The 16,838-nt window shown below is 52.4% G+C and overlaps 1 protein-coding gene across 8 annotated transcripts; it reads right to left on the bottom strand.

Annotated features, from left to right (window-relative positions):
* Positions 1 to 692: 692 nt before the first annotated feature.
* CDCP2 (CUB domain containing protein 2) lies at positions 693 to 16,641 on the bottom strand. 8 transcript variants are annotated; one of them, XM_072932843.1, is made up of 8 exons: positions 13,826 to 16,641; positions 13,542 to 13,681; positions 13,061 to 13,194; positions 11,063 to 11,456; positions 10,638 to 10,982; positions 9,828 to 10,181; positions 7,142 to 7,320; positions 693 to 6,953 (listed from the first exon to the last, which is right to left on the bottom strand). In XM_072932843.1, exons 2-8 carry the CDS (start codon positions 13,567 to 13,569, stop codon positions 6,639 to 6,641), a joined length of 1,749 nt encoding a protein of 582 aa, XP_072788944.1. In that variant the 5' UTR covers positions 13,570 to 13,681; positions 13,826 to 16,641; the 3' UTR covers positions 693 to 6,638. The 8 variants fall into 8 exon arrangements, 7 of the variants coding, with proteins under 7 accessions (XP_072788944.1, XP_072788945.1, XP_041573806.2 ...); XM_072932844.1 differs by having other exon boundaries at positions 11,063 to 11,410; positions 13,061 to 13,190; XR_005981213.2 differs by adding an exon at positions 9,680 to 9,755 and having other exon boundaries at positions 6,830 to 6,953; positions 13,542 to 16,641.
* Between the last annotated feature and the right edge of the window lie 197 nt (positions 16,642 to 16,838).

The raw sequence follows: 16,838 nt of genomic DNA, 5'->3' as shown, positions 1-16,838 counted from the left end.
TATTAAGGCTATTCCAGGCATGGTGTTCATATCTTCACCTAAAAAAGGATTGACTGTCATTACTTGGACCTGCTAGGTACTTTTTCGTCTGTAGACCCTTAGCAGAATCACCCAAAACTTACTTGAGATGTTGAACTCCATAAATTTAATTAGGTAATTGCAGGTTCTCTTAAGAATATCTTAAACACTGTTTGTCGGCTTGGGCCAGTGCAAAACCAGTTTTGCCTGTGCACATTGGAGGTGTCCTCAAACAGCTGAACACATAGGTTTTATTTGTAGGAAGTTAAGGTCAGGTGTGTTGGAGGCAGAAGCTGGCAGATCCATGTGTGGTGATGGTGTGGGTAATATTCAATAACATGTAACACTTGTTGACCAGGATGTAGCAAAACATGGGAAAATCCTCAATTTCTTACAAGCTCCAATTTCCATTTGAATAGCTTCAAACTGCACAGCTTTAATTGAATTTGTGTATCCTGGACCATGAGGAGGGGTTCAGGATCAATGAATGACACAGCTTTTGCATCAGAGCTGCAACACCAAGACCTGCAGTTATTTATTTTCAGCTTCCTGTTCCTGGTGCCAGGCTGTGTTTTCTCTATTTGGGTAACGTGAGAAGGAAAATTCCTGAAAATTAGGAACTTCTGGTCTAATGAGAGCCCGGCCAAAGAAGTTTCCCACACAGGTCAGATACAGTCTGGCTCTGCCAAATATTTTTAATTTAGAAAGTAATTTCAGGGATGCAGAGTTGCTGCACATGACCAGAAAACTCCTATAAATTTCCTCTATTTAATGGTTGATGTTTTTGTCCAGCTTGTTTCAAATGAACCCAAGTGTAAAGCTCTGGGTCCAGTTCTTTTATCTTGATGTTAAAGCTGGTAGTAACATTTGGGCTGAGGATTCAGCTTTGCAGAAAACTGACTGGAGGACTGGAAAAGAGTCTGGAGAGTTGGACTCAAGACCCACAGCAGGAAGAATTCAGGGAACCAAGGAATGTTTTAAGGACAAAAACAGAAAGGAAGGTTGGGAAAGAAAACAAAAACAGAGATGGGAAAGCAACAGGCCAAAAAGGGCTTCATTTTCTCAAAGGGTGATGCTGAATGTGACAACAGGATACTTGATACCTGACACTAATGAAGTTTTTAATTAGTCTATAAAAACCAGATTCCCTCCATGGAGCAGCCTTACCTGCACACTGTGTTTGTTTATGCCTTGGGTTAGCTGCTGAATCAGTTTGCTGCTCCTTGGCTCTTCCTTCCCTCCTGTGGCTGATGCAGGCCGGTCTTCATGCTGGGGAAACCCTTCCAGATTAAAAGGGAGGATGAAAGTGGCTACTTTGTGCTTTCTTTCTCTAGCATGGAGACTGAAATTCCTTTTAAGAGTGAAATGTTAAATGAGGGAAGCACCCAATCTAGAGAAAGGTTCTTATTTTCCCCCCTTTTCTTCCAGATTAAGCCTATCCCACAGATTGTTTTCAGCAAAGGAGTACATACATAAAGCTGGCAGACCTCTAGAGACCTGCTGCACCCATCAAAGGGAGGAGGGAAGCACCTTCTGGAGATGTCACCTCCTGATCCCCCTCCCCACGCGTGGGGAACACAGGGTGGGCTCAGGGCAGCACCAGGAGGAATGAAAAAGGGAATTCACTCCTGCCAGAGCTGACTTCTGACCCTGGCTTTGAAGAGCAAATTTGGGAAGGCAGTAGGTGACAGCTTGCTCTGTTCCCCATCAGCAGGCACAGCTCAGGAGAGCTTTGTCCTGCTGCAAATTACTTGGGTGAAAGAAGATGGGAGTAGACAAGACCCTCCCTGTTCTTTGGAAAAGAGAGAGCTCAGCAGCTCACCAGATTTCATCTTTCAAGAGGCTCTTCAAAGGTTTCTTCACAAAGAACCCAAACTTTTAGATCTCATTTGCTTCCCTGGCAGTCCTGTAATATGACGGGTTGGCTAAACTGGCCCTGGATTAAAAGACATTAAGACAAGAAAATGCCACAGAAATCCTTGGAGCCCAAAGGATGCTCCAGGAACTTCCCTCCCAGGGTATGTTATGGAGCAGAAGTAGGAGGCTGGAGCAGTGGAGGACAGAAGCAAAAAAGATGAGGCAGAGGGAGGGAAACACATGAAGGATTTCCCCAGCCCAGTTGACCACAAAACCAGCAAAACCTTGCTCCTCCATGCAGGGCACTGCAACATTCTGATGGTAAACTGGCACCTCACAGGAGGGGAAACTGAGACACAAAGGAGCTCTGACATGTCACAGTAAGTAAGAAAAAAAAAAAAAAAAAAGAGAAACCCATGCCAGGGTTACACTGCAATTAATGATGCTCCAGTTCTTGTGCTGGCAGTCCCCTGAACAACATCCATGGTCTCTCTCAATTAAACTAGATTATGGAATGATCCTTGCTAATTATATATTATTATCTAGCAAGCAGTTATCTTGCTATAAAGGGTTCTCCTTTAATGGACAAACACTGTTCCTCCAGCACAGCCAGCCCCAATGGCAAGAAAAAAACAAAAGCCCAAATCATTTCTGCTGTGGCCAATATTTTGCCTGTGCTGGAATGTTCACATTGCAAACACTACATCCTGTCCTAGAGAGAGGGAAGAGGAGGGGGAGGAGAGCTGCAACATGCAGAACCAGCCAGAGGGAGAAGACAGGATCAAATCCGTACCCCCTAAGCTGCCACAAAGACACAACTGTAAAAAAAAAAATCAAAATCCAGCTGTGAATTCTCCCACCTATCATGGAGCACTCAGCCCCCACACACCAAAATCCCCACGAGCAGGGCCCTCGCTGTCCCTGGGGCTGTGATGATCAGGAAACTGGGCTTAAAATAAGCTTGGAAAACAACTCCTGCTAAATGCCGTCATTGCATTTTTAATTGTCCATATGCTTGATCCATTATGTTTTCCCAGATGGCTGGGCTGCCTGACTACTGCCTCCTCATCTGTGCCACTATGGCCAGGGTCTCCAGCAGGTACCTGGATCCCCAAGGCAGGGACACCCTCTGTGTCACTGTGGCCAGGGTCTCCAGCAGGTACCTGTGAGCTCCATCCTTCCCAGCACACAAAACCACACCCGCTGACCCATCCATGCCAAGCTCCTGGGGAGCCATGGCTGGCTCGATGGCAAAAGGGGCTGGTGGCCTCCTGGCCTTACACACCAACCTGCAAGAAAAGCACCCTGAGGAGCAGCAAACCTGACCCTGCTTGCCCAAGGGCCAGTCCCTGTTAAATTACCCAAAAATGTTTGAGCACACCACCAGCATCCCCAGCGTGCTCAGCTCCAGCACTGGCTCCCTGGCCATCACAAGCATCCCATTCCCAGACTGGGATTAGAATATAAAAACTGAAAGGACACAAATAACCCTCTGAGCAGAGCAATGGGGGAAGGTCCACGCATGGAGGACCGTGAGTGTCCCCACAGAAAACTTCCAGTGAACATTACAATGAATAAATTGCCTGGGAAGGGGTGGATCACAACACCCTGTGCTTGCTGGGCTCCCCAGTGGGACGCTCAGTCCTGCCCAGTGCCCATTTTGGGGCACTTCCACCATCATTCTCTTGTCCAGTGCAGCAGCACAAAAGCACATCCCCCAGCAGCACACCCCCACAGTGTGACACATCAGGAAAACCTTCCTGGTAAATAGAGAAAACACAGAGAGCATGGCTGAGATTTTTCGGATATTTTAGCACAGCTTCTCTCCAGCAGGAGCGATCTCCCCAGGGAAGGAGAGGAATGAACCAGCTGATCCCCTGGGGGTTCTTGCAGTCCTGTTTTCTATGATCTACAATTTTCCAACAGTTCTTCACTGGATTTGCAGGCAGACATTTGCAGAGGGATAACAGAGGCTCTCCCTCCTGCACAACAGCCAAGCCTTTGCTTCAGAGAGACATGACTCCATGTCTATAAGCAAAGCCAGGAAATGGGGAGGTTGCATCCAGCCCGGCTCAATCCATCCATCGTGCTCTAAATAAATAATCAGATGGGCAATGGGAGCGCTTCCCGTGCCTGCTGCTCTCCTGCTTGCTCAGGAAGCACTGGGAAAATGCTAAGGAGGGCAACTGAGGCCTGATGTGTGAGGGAAGGAGTGCTGCTGATGGATTCTTGATAGCTGTTTGCCACTCATGTGAGCAGCTTTTGCATGAGAAGGGTTTTTCCAGGAAATTACCTGGGCAGTCCTCCTCCCCTGCTGGGCTCCATCCCCAGCCAGGGCAGTACGTCAGGGAAGACCTGGTTTAACAGGGGATGCCAGTGAGCAAATTCCTGCAGGACAGGGAAAGACCAGATGCCTAAATCTAGTGGAGAGACTGAGACATGGTGGAGGAGGATTGGAGCCTGAGGAGGGCTGGTGTTTGGTGAGCACCAGAGGCTTTCCTTGCTCCAAGTGAGATGACTGGCTCGAGTGGCTCACTGCTGGTGGCAGATGCAGCTGTGAATGCCATCAGAAACAAGGGGGTAAAGGGCTTTTGGAGCCATTCAAGTTGCATTAATCACCCTGTCCATGACCCCTGGATAACACCCTGCAGACCTGGGGCAGCTAGGGATCCTCTTGACTCAGGAGCAAAGCTGCTCCCACAGCAGCAGGCCTGTATCCACAGGGATGTGTGCAGGGGAGCACTTCCCCCAGAGATGCTTGGGTGGCTGTGAAATGGAGCCAAAGCTGGAAACCCTCCCTGAGGTGACGAGGTCCAACTCCTTACTTGAGTGCAACACCAAGAGCTATCCAGAAAAGCCTTTTCCCCTGCAAATCACAGGGTTCTGGAGGCTCCAGCTGGGCAAGGAGTGCCTGTCCTGCAGACAAGGGCTGGATGCTGCTGGGTGCTGTGGGCTCCCTGCCAGGCACAAGCAGCCGCAGTGCTCACCTGTTTCAGCAAAATCTGGGCCACCAAGAAGGTTAATTATATCTTTAAGTTTCTTTCAGTTGTCAAATCTTGTAACTATGGTCTCAAGCTGACAGTTCTATACCCAGCAATTAACCGGCAGTGAGGCTTTGCAAGCAGCGGGGGAGGCTGGCCTTGTTTACCATCTCTGCACACAACAGGCTCTCAAAACATTGCCTTAATGGAGCCTAACAGTGCTGGCAAATATTTCCCTCGGAAATCTCGCATTTGCCGATGTGTTGCACCAACAAACGCCAAATCAATCCGGGCTCTGATAACGAAGGCTCCTCGTTAGGAGACATGCGCAGCCCTGTGCCTTCCTCCCTCCCTAGACACTCTCTCAGGGCTGGTGCAATCCAGGAGGAAAAGCTGCTCAATCATCATCCTATTTCTTTGCTGCTGCTTCCTCTGATGCCCTGATGAACAGAGCTGTCCCAGAGGGAAGCAGGACATCAGTCAGGGCAGCCTTTCACCAGTGGGACTCTCCTACGCGGCTAAATGCTGAATTCAACAGCACAAGGGGTTTGCTGTGCCCCTGAATGACCACACTGGAATACTTTAAAATCTCTCCCTGCACTGCAGTATGTTTCACAAAGGCTGGAGGAGGAGGGGTGGCCTCCTTCCATAGCAAGATTTAATGTGGCTTTGACACACGCTGGCTCTGACCCACAGGGATGAACACAGGCTGCTCTGTGACAGACACCCCCTCTTTGATGCTGAAGGGGAACGTCCTTTGTGCTGGGGTGGCACGAGAGGCAGGCAGAGGTCATTCAGCCATCCATCAGGGCTCTTGGTGAGGATCCCCAGTTTCCTAGAGGGGCAGATGATCACAGGACTCTTCTTTTCACGCTCCCAGGTGCTGAGCTCATCTTCTGCAGGGACCACGACAGGAGATCTGGCGTCACTGAGGTCCCAGCCTCTCTGGCCAAGGTTGTCTTTACAGGGTTACCAAAACCTCCACACTCCAACAACTCCCCAACCTGTAGCAGGATTTGCTCATATTTTCAAACTTCAGGAGTAATGCTGGTAGAGAGCCATGGATACCTGGATATGCTGGAAAGGAGGAAAACACAGAGGAAAAGAGATTGTTCTCCTCCCCTCCAGCTGCTCGTGGCTGAGGCACTCAGGTGAGTCCTGTGAGAAGGTGAGACAACATGAGAAGATCAAACAAAGAGCTCCAGGGCACAGCAAATGCATCACATCACCCACAGACACCCAGAAACATCACCTGGGAGCACCTACATGAGCTACATCTGTGTGTGCCAGGTGGAGATCCCTGTAACACAGCTCCACAGTTCCCCCCCAAGCATGGGCTGGGAGCACGGAGAACATTTGTTGGGAATATAGCTACATTTGGGGATGGTTTGTACCTCCAAGAATTCAGCTAGAAATAATTGACAGGAAGATTTGCAGCCATCGGCAAACGTTTCTTTCCTGAGAGCAGCAGCACTACAGGGAAAACAAATTGAAGCAGGTGCGGGAAGAGTTAGGGAGCACAAGAATTGCATTCCTGAGCCAAATGGACAGATTGAGACAGAGGAAAACAAATTGGGAAGGGAAATGGCTGCCTATCGCCCAGATTTTTCAGGCACTAAGAGAAGGTGGAGGTTGGGTTCAGGCTCAGTTTCAGGGCCTGAGAGCTGTGTCTCTGTTCGGGCAGCTGTGTTAGGTTTTGCCTGGGATGAGAGTGGATTTTGGGGTGCCTTTCTGCCCTGGGCAGGACTGGGTCTGCAATCCCTGGAGCCTGGAAGGAGCATCCTACAGAAGCACCAGCCCCACCACTGCGATGACCATGAGGAGCCCAGCCAGGATGCAGATGCTGATGAAGACGATGTCGCTGGTGTCCTGGCTCTTGATTTCACGGGCATCGATCGCTTCCCCCTCCCACTTCTGGGCATCCACCAGGTTTTCTGCCTGGCTGAGCCTGGATGGATCAGGGCCAGCAATAAGGGTCACTGAGGCTTCTTTCTTCTTTGGCTCACACTGCACCTCATACTGGTGGATGTCCTCCTGGTCTCCCACTGAAAAATCAATGTAGAGGGTGCTGACGATGACAGACGTGTTGTTGCGTCTCTGCAAGACAAGGGACATGGCTCATCAGGGCTTTATACAGCTCCTTTTCACAGAAGTTTGGAGGGGTTGGCCAGGAATCAGGCCAGGGTCTACTGGGAAAATGTGAGAGGGACTGGGAATACCTCTCTGCAGCACAGGGCTACCCATTTACACTGCTTGCTGTAAAGGAGGGTTTGCTGCTCACTGACCTGGGATTCAGTGCCACAGGTGTCGAACCTGGTGTGTATTTTAAAGTTCCTTCCAACCACCTGGGCTGCACAGGAGGGCGTCCCCAGATAAATCCTATTCCTCTCCAGCTGGGCCAGGGACTGCACAGGGATCTGGATGTGGAAGTCTGTCCGGGTGCAGCTGACGTTCATGGGCACAACTGTTGGGACAGAAAACAGGGTGCATATGTAGGACTCATGTAGGGGGGTTTCAGGAAAAAAGCTACCTCCAGAATGCAAAAAGCAATCAATATCAGTATTTTAGCCCTGTCCTATACCAAGGGCAGACATGGATGGCTTCCACAGCTTCTCTGCTTTCTGTCCAAGGCAGAGATCTCACCATCAACCCTCTTGAACCCCATCCTCCTTCTAGGGTCCTTCTAGGGTCTCCAAGTGACACATAAGTGCCACTACAGGCAACACCATCCTGCTGTCACTGCCACTCTCCATCACTGCAAAGCCAGCAGGACATTTGAGTTGCTGCCCAGGACCAGTCCACAAGAGCTTTGTGGATGGCTTGCCATGGGCACAGAGCTCCTCTGCATCCTGCAACACCCCTGCAAGAGACACTCTGATGAAACAGAGGAGGCATATTTTGGAGGGACCCAATGCACGCCCTTGAGTGAGGCAGCTTTGTGGCTGCCACATGTCCCTCCTGAAAGGGTGAGCTGGGTCCATGGTCCTGGGGCATCCTCCTGGGGAGCGGCCCAGCCCAGGCACAGTTCCAAGCATCAGCAGCCCCCCACTGTTCTCAGAATGCTAATTTTGATGGGGAGCTGGTGAGCAGTGTATTGAGGGAGCTGCTGTTGGGCTGCTCATGATGCCAAAACGAAGAGCAAGGCACTGGTGACTCCAGCCCCTCTCCATCACTCTCCTTCTGGCACTGTGTTTGGCCTCTCTGGATGTAGAAAGCATCCACACAGGGAAAGAAGCAGGGAGGAAAAATACCCTCCCTCTTTCAAGTGAATCCTTGCTCAGCAAGAACTAACCACTTGGGCAATATGAATTATTGAATTATTCCTGCTCCCTCTGAATCTCAGCCTTATGAAACTGGGAAGATGCAATAAAATCAATACAAAAAAATAGTGTCACTTTGCTTCGCTTAGTGCATTATAAAACCATTAGAAGATTTACCAAATAACTAAAGTGCATTAGATCAAGAGGAGGAGAAAGTGGATCCTCTCTCCTGGCATGAAGGCTTTCATTTCAATGGCCATAAATCACACATGCCCCACCCAAGCCTTGCCTTTTGGTGGGCCTGATAGGGAAATACCTGCATGGCTGCAGGGCTGTGGGTGTGGATGCAGAGACTGAGGTGCCCCTTTGCCTCTCTGTGGGCTCCTGAGGAAGCTGCTGGCAGGGAGAGGCTGGTGTGCCCAGTGGGAGCAGTCGCTCTCCTGGCAGTGCTGGCAGCTGGGTGTGACATGCAGGGCATTAATCACAAGCAGATGCTGGAATCACTGGGCAAACACAGCCAGCAGGCTCAGCTCTGTGGAGGGAGGCTCAGTTTCACAGCCAAGCCTTTGTCCTCCCCTAGCATTCATCTGGCAGTGTGTACCAGGGGATGCAGGAGCCTTGGGCAGTTGCAGATGCCACACCCCTCTCTGTGATGGGACACCCCCCACTCTTGAGCAGCACCCCATCTATCTGTCTCCCTCTGGAGCAGTGACACCAAGATTTTCTCCCAGCACACAGCTGTAAACCAGTGAGAAATCTGCAGGACAAGGACAGGGACAGACCTGCAGTGCACACTACAGCCCTACTAAATGTTCAGTACCACCTCTCTCCCTCCAGATGCTGCAGAGGCTCAGGACTGAACTCTATCCCATCTCTAACTCCAAGAGCCACGTACCTCCAAATCCCTTCTGCTATGCTGGAAGTGAAGAATGATTTTGCAGCTGAGGGATAAAACCCAGGGCCAGCCTCCCCAGTGCCTGTGTTGCCAGTCCAGCAGCCCTGCTCTGGCCCCAGCCTCTGGAAAGGCTGTCCCTGGCTGAATCATGCCTGCCCCACAGGTCAGCTCAGATGTAATTATACTGCAATACAACAAATGCCATAAATTTGCTGGCATTTGAGGTGCAAAGGCTGGCAAATAGAGCAGGAAGGTCACACACTGCTCCTCCCACCAGCTGCAGACATGCCAGACACGCTGGCTGGGACATGGCAGGTCAGCAGCAGGGGTGTGCCAGGCAGGGCTGGCCAGGTGGATTTGGGAATGCTGTGCCCCGGGGGTCCTGCCCTCCCTCTCGTGCTGCTGCCAGTGGAGGAGGAGACACAGGAGTTTATGCCTGCCTGCTCAGCCATGTGCTGGCAAGGCTAGAACATCCAGGGGAGCAGGGAACAATGTTGTGATGCTTGAGCTGGTCACCTGCTTCTGGGCTTTTGGCCCATCAAAAACCCCCAGGTTTTCTCTCCCTCACATTCTGAGAGAGGAACAGGAACATGGCAGTGGCAGACACACATGAATTTGAAACCAGAAAGCCTCTCCTGAATACTAAACACAACGTGCAGCTCACTCACCACGTCTTCCTCTGCCCCACCCCTAAGGAGCCACGGGATCTGCTCCTGGAGACAGGAACCTTCACTGATGATCCTTCTGGAAATTACATGGTCTCAGGCATGTCCCAATGGAACCACAGCACTGAGGAGCACCCAAATGGAACCTTACCTCCCACGTAGGAGATGGAGAAGCCCCTCTTGGCCATGTCGCGGTCGGTGTGCAGGACCAGGAGCAGCCGGTTGCTGCGGGAGGTGACGGGTGCCAGGCTCTCCCGCCCACACCAGCGGCCCAGCAGGGATCCATTCTCGGTGCCACCATCAAAGGCAGACAAGTGATCATAGTCACAGCCACCCGTCAGGCTGCTCCGGCCCTCCAGCTCCATGTCCAGGAAGAAGACCTTGACCCGGTAGCCCGGGGGCAGGTGGATGCTCCACTGGCACTTGAGGTTGTTGGGGTAGAAGTTGGGGTACTGAGGGCTGGAGAAATTCCCTTTGATGGTGGTGAACACCTCCTGGCACTCGCCTGCTCAAGGAAAAAGGAGAAAGGAAAAATCAAAAGCAAACCTGAAGTCTCCTGGGTGTGGATGAGTGATCACTTGTTTTATTGCTAAGGGATGCTCTGCCCTTCACATCACTGCTCCCAGCCTTGTGTTTGGCCAATGGACAGCCAGCAGTTTTTGGGGATGGAAACTCCCAAGGCAGTCAAAGTCCTACAGGAGCAACCCATATCCCCAGAGAATGGCATGAGCAAGGGTGACTCCTGCTCAAGAGGACAACCCAGGGCTTGGAATAGCCACAGTGATGCCGTTTGCACTGTGTGGTGGTTTACACTTCACACCATCATCTCATGGGCTCTCCCCAAAGGGATCCCCCCATGATCATCTCCTCTTGCTGCTGTGGGAGGGACAGAATCACCACCCCAACCCAGTGCCTGTCCCCACATCCTTCCCATTGCCCCACCACCCTGAGACCCCCGCACCCGAGTAGAAATGGGCCTTGAAGCCCCTGCCACCGATGTTGAAGTCCGACTTGAAGATGATGAGGAGGTGTGGGGTGGAGGAGACGGTGCGGGGCGGGCGGGCGCTGCCGCAGTAACGTCCCAGGCCGGGGGCAGTGACAGTGGGGCCATCAAAAAGGGCCACATAGTCAAAGCCACAGCCTTGGCCCCCCTCCATCTGGAAGTCAGCAAACACCAGGGTGAGGGGGCCACCACCGCCGGCCCCCCCGATGCTCCAGCGGCACTCGGCATCGTTGGGGTAACTCTCGGGGTAGCGGGGGCTGGTGATCTCCCCAGAGAGCCCCGTCAGCTGCCCACCACAGGCATCTGCAAGGAGGCAAGGATGATGAGGGCAGTGGGAGAGGACAGATGGGGGATGCTCAGTGAGCACCACACCTCCCTGCTACCTTTCCTGTAGGCAGCGGCGAAGCCGTGCTTGGCCACGTGGCGGTCGGAGCGGAAGACCACGGCCATGACGTGCCAGGCGGAGGAGAAGGGTGGCGGGGGCCTGTGGCCACAGAAGGTGCCCAGGAGGTTGCCCCGGTCCCGGGCAGCCCCGTTGTAGACCTGGAGGTAGTCGTAGGCACAGGTGTCGTGGTACTCCAGCTCGAAGTGGCTGAAGGAGAGCAGGACGGAGGAGCCCTCGGCCACCACGATGAGCCACGTGCACTCTGTCTCGTAGGGATACAGCCCTGGGAAGTTGGGGCTGGAGAAATTGCCAGAGGGTGCTGAAAGCACTCCCCCACATTTGATGCCTGGGGGACACAGAAGGGGGTGTGATGTCCCCTTTCCAGGGGAAGCCTAAAAGAATGGAGACAGGATGCACAACACCAACTCCATCCCACCATCACAGTACCAGAACACCAGCATCCTGCAGAACTCCACTGGGCTTGTCCACCCACTCTCCCTGGAGGACACATGTGCCCCCATCACCTTTCATCCCTCCCTTTTCCCTGTGCTGCCCCGTGGGGGCTGCAGCAGGGCTCAGCTGTGCCTTCGAGTTTGTCCTGCCAGTGCCAGCACAGCATCCCCCCCCCGTTTATGGCTGGGAAAAAGGAAGTTGGGAGTGAGTTTTAAAGGCTCAGTGGTACCAGGCTTGCCAGTGCCCCAGCTGCCCAGCCCTTCAGCTTTGTGCCTCCCACTGACCCCACTCCCTCCATATAAGGGTGGTATCAGAGAATTCGAGCTGGGAGAAGCAGGGGTGAAGGGCTCGATGTGCTGAACAATGAGTTATGCATGTAGGGATCGATTTCCTAATGAAATCTTTATACTGAGACATGGTTATTATAAAATAAGGCTGAGAGGGGCCGGCTGTCACCTGCCCCTGGGTCTGATTAGGGCTGGGGTGAAGAGGCTGATACACGGGGAACATACATCATGTCTGGGAGGGATGCAGACCCTGCACAGCCCCCAGGAGACATGTGTGGGTTCCCAAACAAGGCTGGGCACTCGTTGCCATCAATCTGGGCCGAGTGTATTGCAAATCAATAGTCAGCCTGTGCACATTGCTTTTCATCGTGCTCACTGGCACAGTGACCTCCCAGCAAGGGGGTCCTGGGATGCGTGGGATGCAGCACCACAAATGTGTTTCTGGCCAGATCTAAAATCACCTTGCTAAATACTGGGGATAGGCAGTGAAGTAATATGGGACTGGTACTGAAGGAATAATGTTGTTGAAATAAATACCCAAGAGGGGAGTCTGTGGGAGAGGTGAGTAGCCACAGTGAAGACAGATAGATGGATTAAGGACTGGGAGCCTTGGGGTGCTCTGGAAAGGCCAGGTGGGGTATGTGGGGGGTGAGCAGGCACCCCAGGGCAGTGGTGTGGCCTCAGGAGCACCTGTACCAGGGCCAGGGATGGGTTTTAATTTCTGGCTCAGCCCTTCTGTGAGAAAGGAGGTGCCATTTTGGGATGGGGGATTGCTTGGGCCACCCTATCGCCTGAATTACTGAATTACTGTGTCATCTACTAACCCTGCCCTGCATCCTGGGGGACCTTTTATCTGGGTAAGGTGAGAGATTTATCGCATGCCTGCCACACACACATACATGCACACATTCACATATAAATGTATATGTGTATATAGATTTATGTAGGCAAGTGCAACTCCAGAAGCTAACAAACCCTTCACCAAAGCACTTGTACACCACAACACGACAATCCCTACCTGCACTCCTTAGTAAGCATGAAGCAGAAACCCAAGCACAGCAGCATCCACACTTGCTGCCACAACAGTGACTCCACATCCCAGCTCCTTGCCTCTGGCCTGAGCCAGCCCCTCTCCCTGCAGGAGAGCTGGAACCCACTCGCACCCCAGAGCCACTGTGGCACTGCAAATGGCCCTCCCCTCCTCAGGAACCATGGGTGCCCATCCAGCCCACCAGGAGCTGGGTCCAGGCTCTTACCTCTGCTTGGAGCAACCCCGAGAGCCCCACAGAGCATGGCCAGCACTGCCAGACAGCCCAGCCCTGTGCACCCCATCCTCCAGCAGGCAAATCTCCCCTCACCAGTGCCCGAGCATCCTTTTGGAGCTGTCTATCTGGGAGGAAAAAAATAAACAAAGAGAGAAATAAATAAAAAGCAGGAGGACTGTAGAATTAATAGCGGAATGAATAATTCATCGCTTGTTTGAATTAAGAGCAGCAAGGTAACTTGATCTATTCCTCCCTTCCTTCACTCAGTTTTAATGATCTGGATCAAATGTCCCAAGGATTTACACTATACCAGATACCTTGTCAATACACTATATTTAGAAGAGATATTAATGTTTCAGAAATGGTGTATAACGGCAATAAGTCTGGGCTGACAATATGCCCTTAAGGGGCTATGAAAATAATTTAGTTGGCCAAGCAAGCCAGCGAACCAAAATGGGAATTTCAGACTTACCGCGGAAAAGCATCTCAGGAATTACCATGATTTATACTGCGGCACCACTGCACAAAGCCAGCTGGTGGCGAGGGCTGGAGAAACGGGGAGCAGGATTGAAGCGCGGCCGCGTCTCCGTGCTGGCTGCCAGGTCAGCATCCCTGCAGCAGGATCCGGGCTCAGCAGGATGCTCAGCCCGGGAAAGCAGCAGTCGTGAGCACTAAAGATAGCAAATCCCACCTCCCCCGAGGAAGATTACAGATGAATTGTGACTCATGGGCAAAAAACATCGATTATTATAGAACCTGCTAAGGCCTTGGAGAATTGCCACGTTCTTCCATGCTGGCTCACGCTACTTCTTGCCCAGGCTCTTGGATGCACTCTGCTGAAGGTAAGCAAGCCTTTGGGTTTGGTGGGAAAGATGTGCTCCTTGTGCTGTGCCACATTAGCTGGAGAAACCCCAAACCCACCAGCGGCTCAGTTCCTTCCCTCCCGCCCTGGAGAGAAAAGACTTTCCTGCTGCCACAGCCCACACCCACATGAATGCCAGGAAACAAAATCCCACGAGGGCCTCCCAGCGTGAGGGACCTGTGCTAAAAAAGTCACCTTCACAGCAGCAGGGAGAGAAGCAGTGAGTATCTCTAAATCTCAGGCAGGAGACAAGTTGCATTTATTAATTAAGCAATGAGGATCGATGCCTGAGACATTTCCTGTGGATTAATGATGGGCTGGGAGGAGCTGATGGCCTGAGGTGCAGCTAAAGACCATTAACACCAACTGGTCATGAATCCCCAGGAAGTGCTCCATGCCAAGGTCGTTAAGTGCCTGCATATATTTATGGGGAATAACAACAACAATAATATTTGTACAGGCTCTCTCCCCACTGCCCAGCCTTGCTGGAGCCATGCCGAGGGCTGCTGGGAGTTCTGGGACATCCCAGCCAGGAGCCCTCTTTATCCTGAGCCCAGCTGAGGCAGGGAACATTGGGTTCTGTCCTGGGGCATTAAGCACTGCATCACCCCACCAGCACCAGGACTAAGAGCACAATAGAATGAGGAGGAGTAGGGCAGCTCCCCCTGTCCCTGGGCACTCTGGGAAGATCCTGACCCAGTGCAGACTCTGGGAGATGCTGCAACGTTGGCACATCTCCTGCCAGGAACATTACAGAGCTTAATTAGCTGCTTCCCTAATGGCTTGGAGAGGAGGTCTGTCCTCATCAACAAGTGTGGGCCTGCATAGCAAAGATGCAGGTGAGGTCTGGCCATGGCACAGGAGCCTCTCCTGGGTATTTTCCATTGCCACAACCCTGGTTCATCCCAGTGGAGTGCTCAGCCCTCCCACCCACCATCCCCTGGGCTCAGGAACAAAGTGCTCCCCGACTTCAGCATTGCTGCACTATGGAGCAACATGTTTATCCTCATCATACCATCCTGGGCAACACCCACTGTCTTCCAGCCTTTCCACCACTGCCCTGGTCAGCACCAAGCCAGTGCCCAGGACCCCAGTACCTGCACAGCTGCTCCTCTCCCTGCCCTTAGCTGTGCTGCATCAGCAGTCCCCGGGAGATGGGGGGCCGGGGCTGTGCAGCACAGCAGCTGTGCCCCGCTCCCAGGGGACAGCATCCATCAACCACCGGCACATTCACCCTTCTCCTGACCCGGGGACAGCCATTCCAGGCTGGGCCTGAGCCCAGACAACCCGGCTGTCAGCTGAAGAGTTGGGTGGGAGGGTGGAGGAAGGCAGGGGGAGAGTGACATGCAGCAGGGAAGCAGAGGAGCCAGGAAGAGAAGTCTGGCTGGAAGGTGCTCTGGATCAGCCCAGGGTACTTGTGCTCCAGCCACAGATATGGTGGGTGATTTCAAGGTGTGCCTCTGTTCCTCTGTGGGCAAATTTATAAATCATGAGTCAAAAAGGCATTTGATTCATTTAAACAGAAAGGACGTGATCAGGACTGTGAGACTTCAGAGAAGATCAAAGGTTTTAAAATGGTCCCCAGGAGAAACGGGAATTATTTAGGCAGGAAATAATGAGATGAAATTAAGAAGGTATTTAGGCTGCACATGAGGAAGAAAAAAGGAAGTGAAGCAAAGCCCCTCTGCCCTGCACAGTGCTGCACGGGTGGCAGGGGCTTCCTGGGGGCAGCCAGAGATGAGGAGCATCCCACCAGCACCCCCCTGCCTGGCAGGAGAGGCAGGATGTGATCCCCTGCCCTGGCTGGGCATCGGCCACCCAGCCGAGCTCACACACCTCCAGCTCCAGAGATGTTCCAGTCACCAACAGCACCGACACCAATTCCCCACGAAACTGCCACCACGGGGTGGTTCTGGGCCTCCAAAGGGAAGGAAACCTCTCCTCTTCCCCTGGCAAGGAATATTCTGCACCAGAGCTTTTCCACTCCACATCCCCGCGTTTGCAGAAATCCACGCCATCCTCTGAAAGGGGCTGTCCCCATGGGGGATGGTTGGGATGAGGGGACTCGTGTTAGAGCCAGCCTGAGAAACAACAAAAGGCAGGAGGGGGAAGGGAGAGAAGGGCAGAAAATAGAGAACAAAGTGCCCGCGGGCGGTTTAAAGGCTCCTTCGAGTTCCTGCTTCCAAGGACATCATCTCCCCCGTGGAGAATGTCTCGCAAAGCCGCTGTCCCCTCGGGCGGGACATGCCCCGCTCGGCCGCAGCCCGCCCCGGCAGGATGGCAGCCCGCAGCACTCACAGCTTGCTCCGTCTCTCACCACCCTCCCTCCGAGCCACGAACAAAGACGGAGCCGCGCGGCAGCACGGCCGGACCAGCTGGGAAGGGTTTAACCATCGTGGCCCATATGTGCTGAAATACCCAGACATATTGGGGTTGTGTTTAAAGGAACAGTCCCAGCTTTCACGCTGAAAGCCGGCGCTTTTCCAAGGCAAGCGTGAAGTTTTTTACCTTGGGCCTTTGCAAAAAGGTGGGGTGTGGTTTTAGCAAAATCTCAAAAATACATAATATTTAAAGCTAGAGGACTAGAAGCAAGGTTTTCAAATACTTAGTATCTGACAAAAATATTTTCTCCATATTCCTAGCTAAGACCAAAGTAGGGAGAGCAGCTGGAGAAAGCATCTCATTATTTTATCAGCCTGCATGTGAAGAAGCACCTTAACCACACAGTGACTTAGGGAGGCTAAAGCACAGCATGGGTTGGAGACGAGCTGGCCTTGGACAGACCATGGACAACTTCCCTGGATCTCCATGCCTTTAAAGCCAGAACCCCAGCACCCTTCCTATTCCCAAATTCCTTGGGTTAGGAAGATGGCTTTCTTGTCAGCCCTTTCTCCAAGGAAGTTAACA

This window comes from Taeniopygia guttata, chromosome 8, assembly GCF_048771995.1.
Source record: "Taeniopygia guttata chromosome 8, bTaeGut7.mat, whole genome shotgun sequence".
Classification (NCBI taxonomy): domain Eukaryota; kingdom Metazoa; phylum Chordata; class Aves; order Passeriformes; family Estrildidae; genus Taeniopygia; species Taeniopygia guttata.
This window is presented reverse-complemented; position numbering and strand designations above follow the sequence as displayed.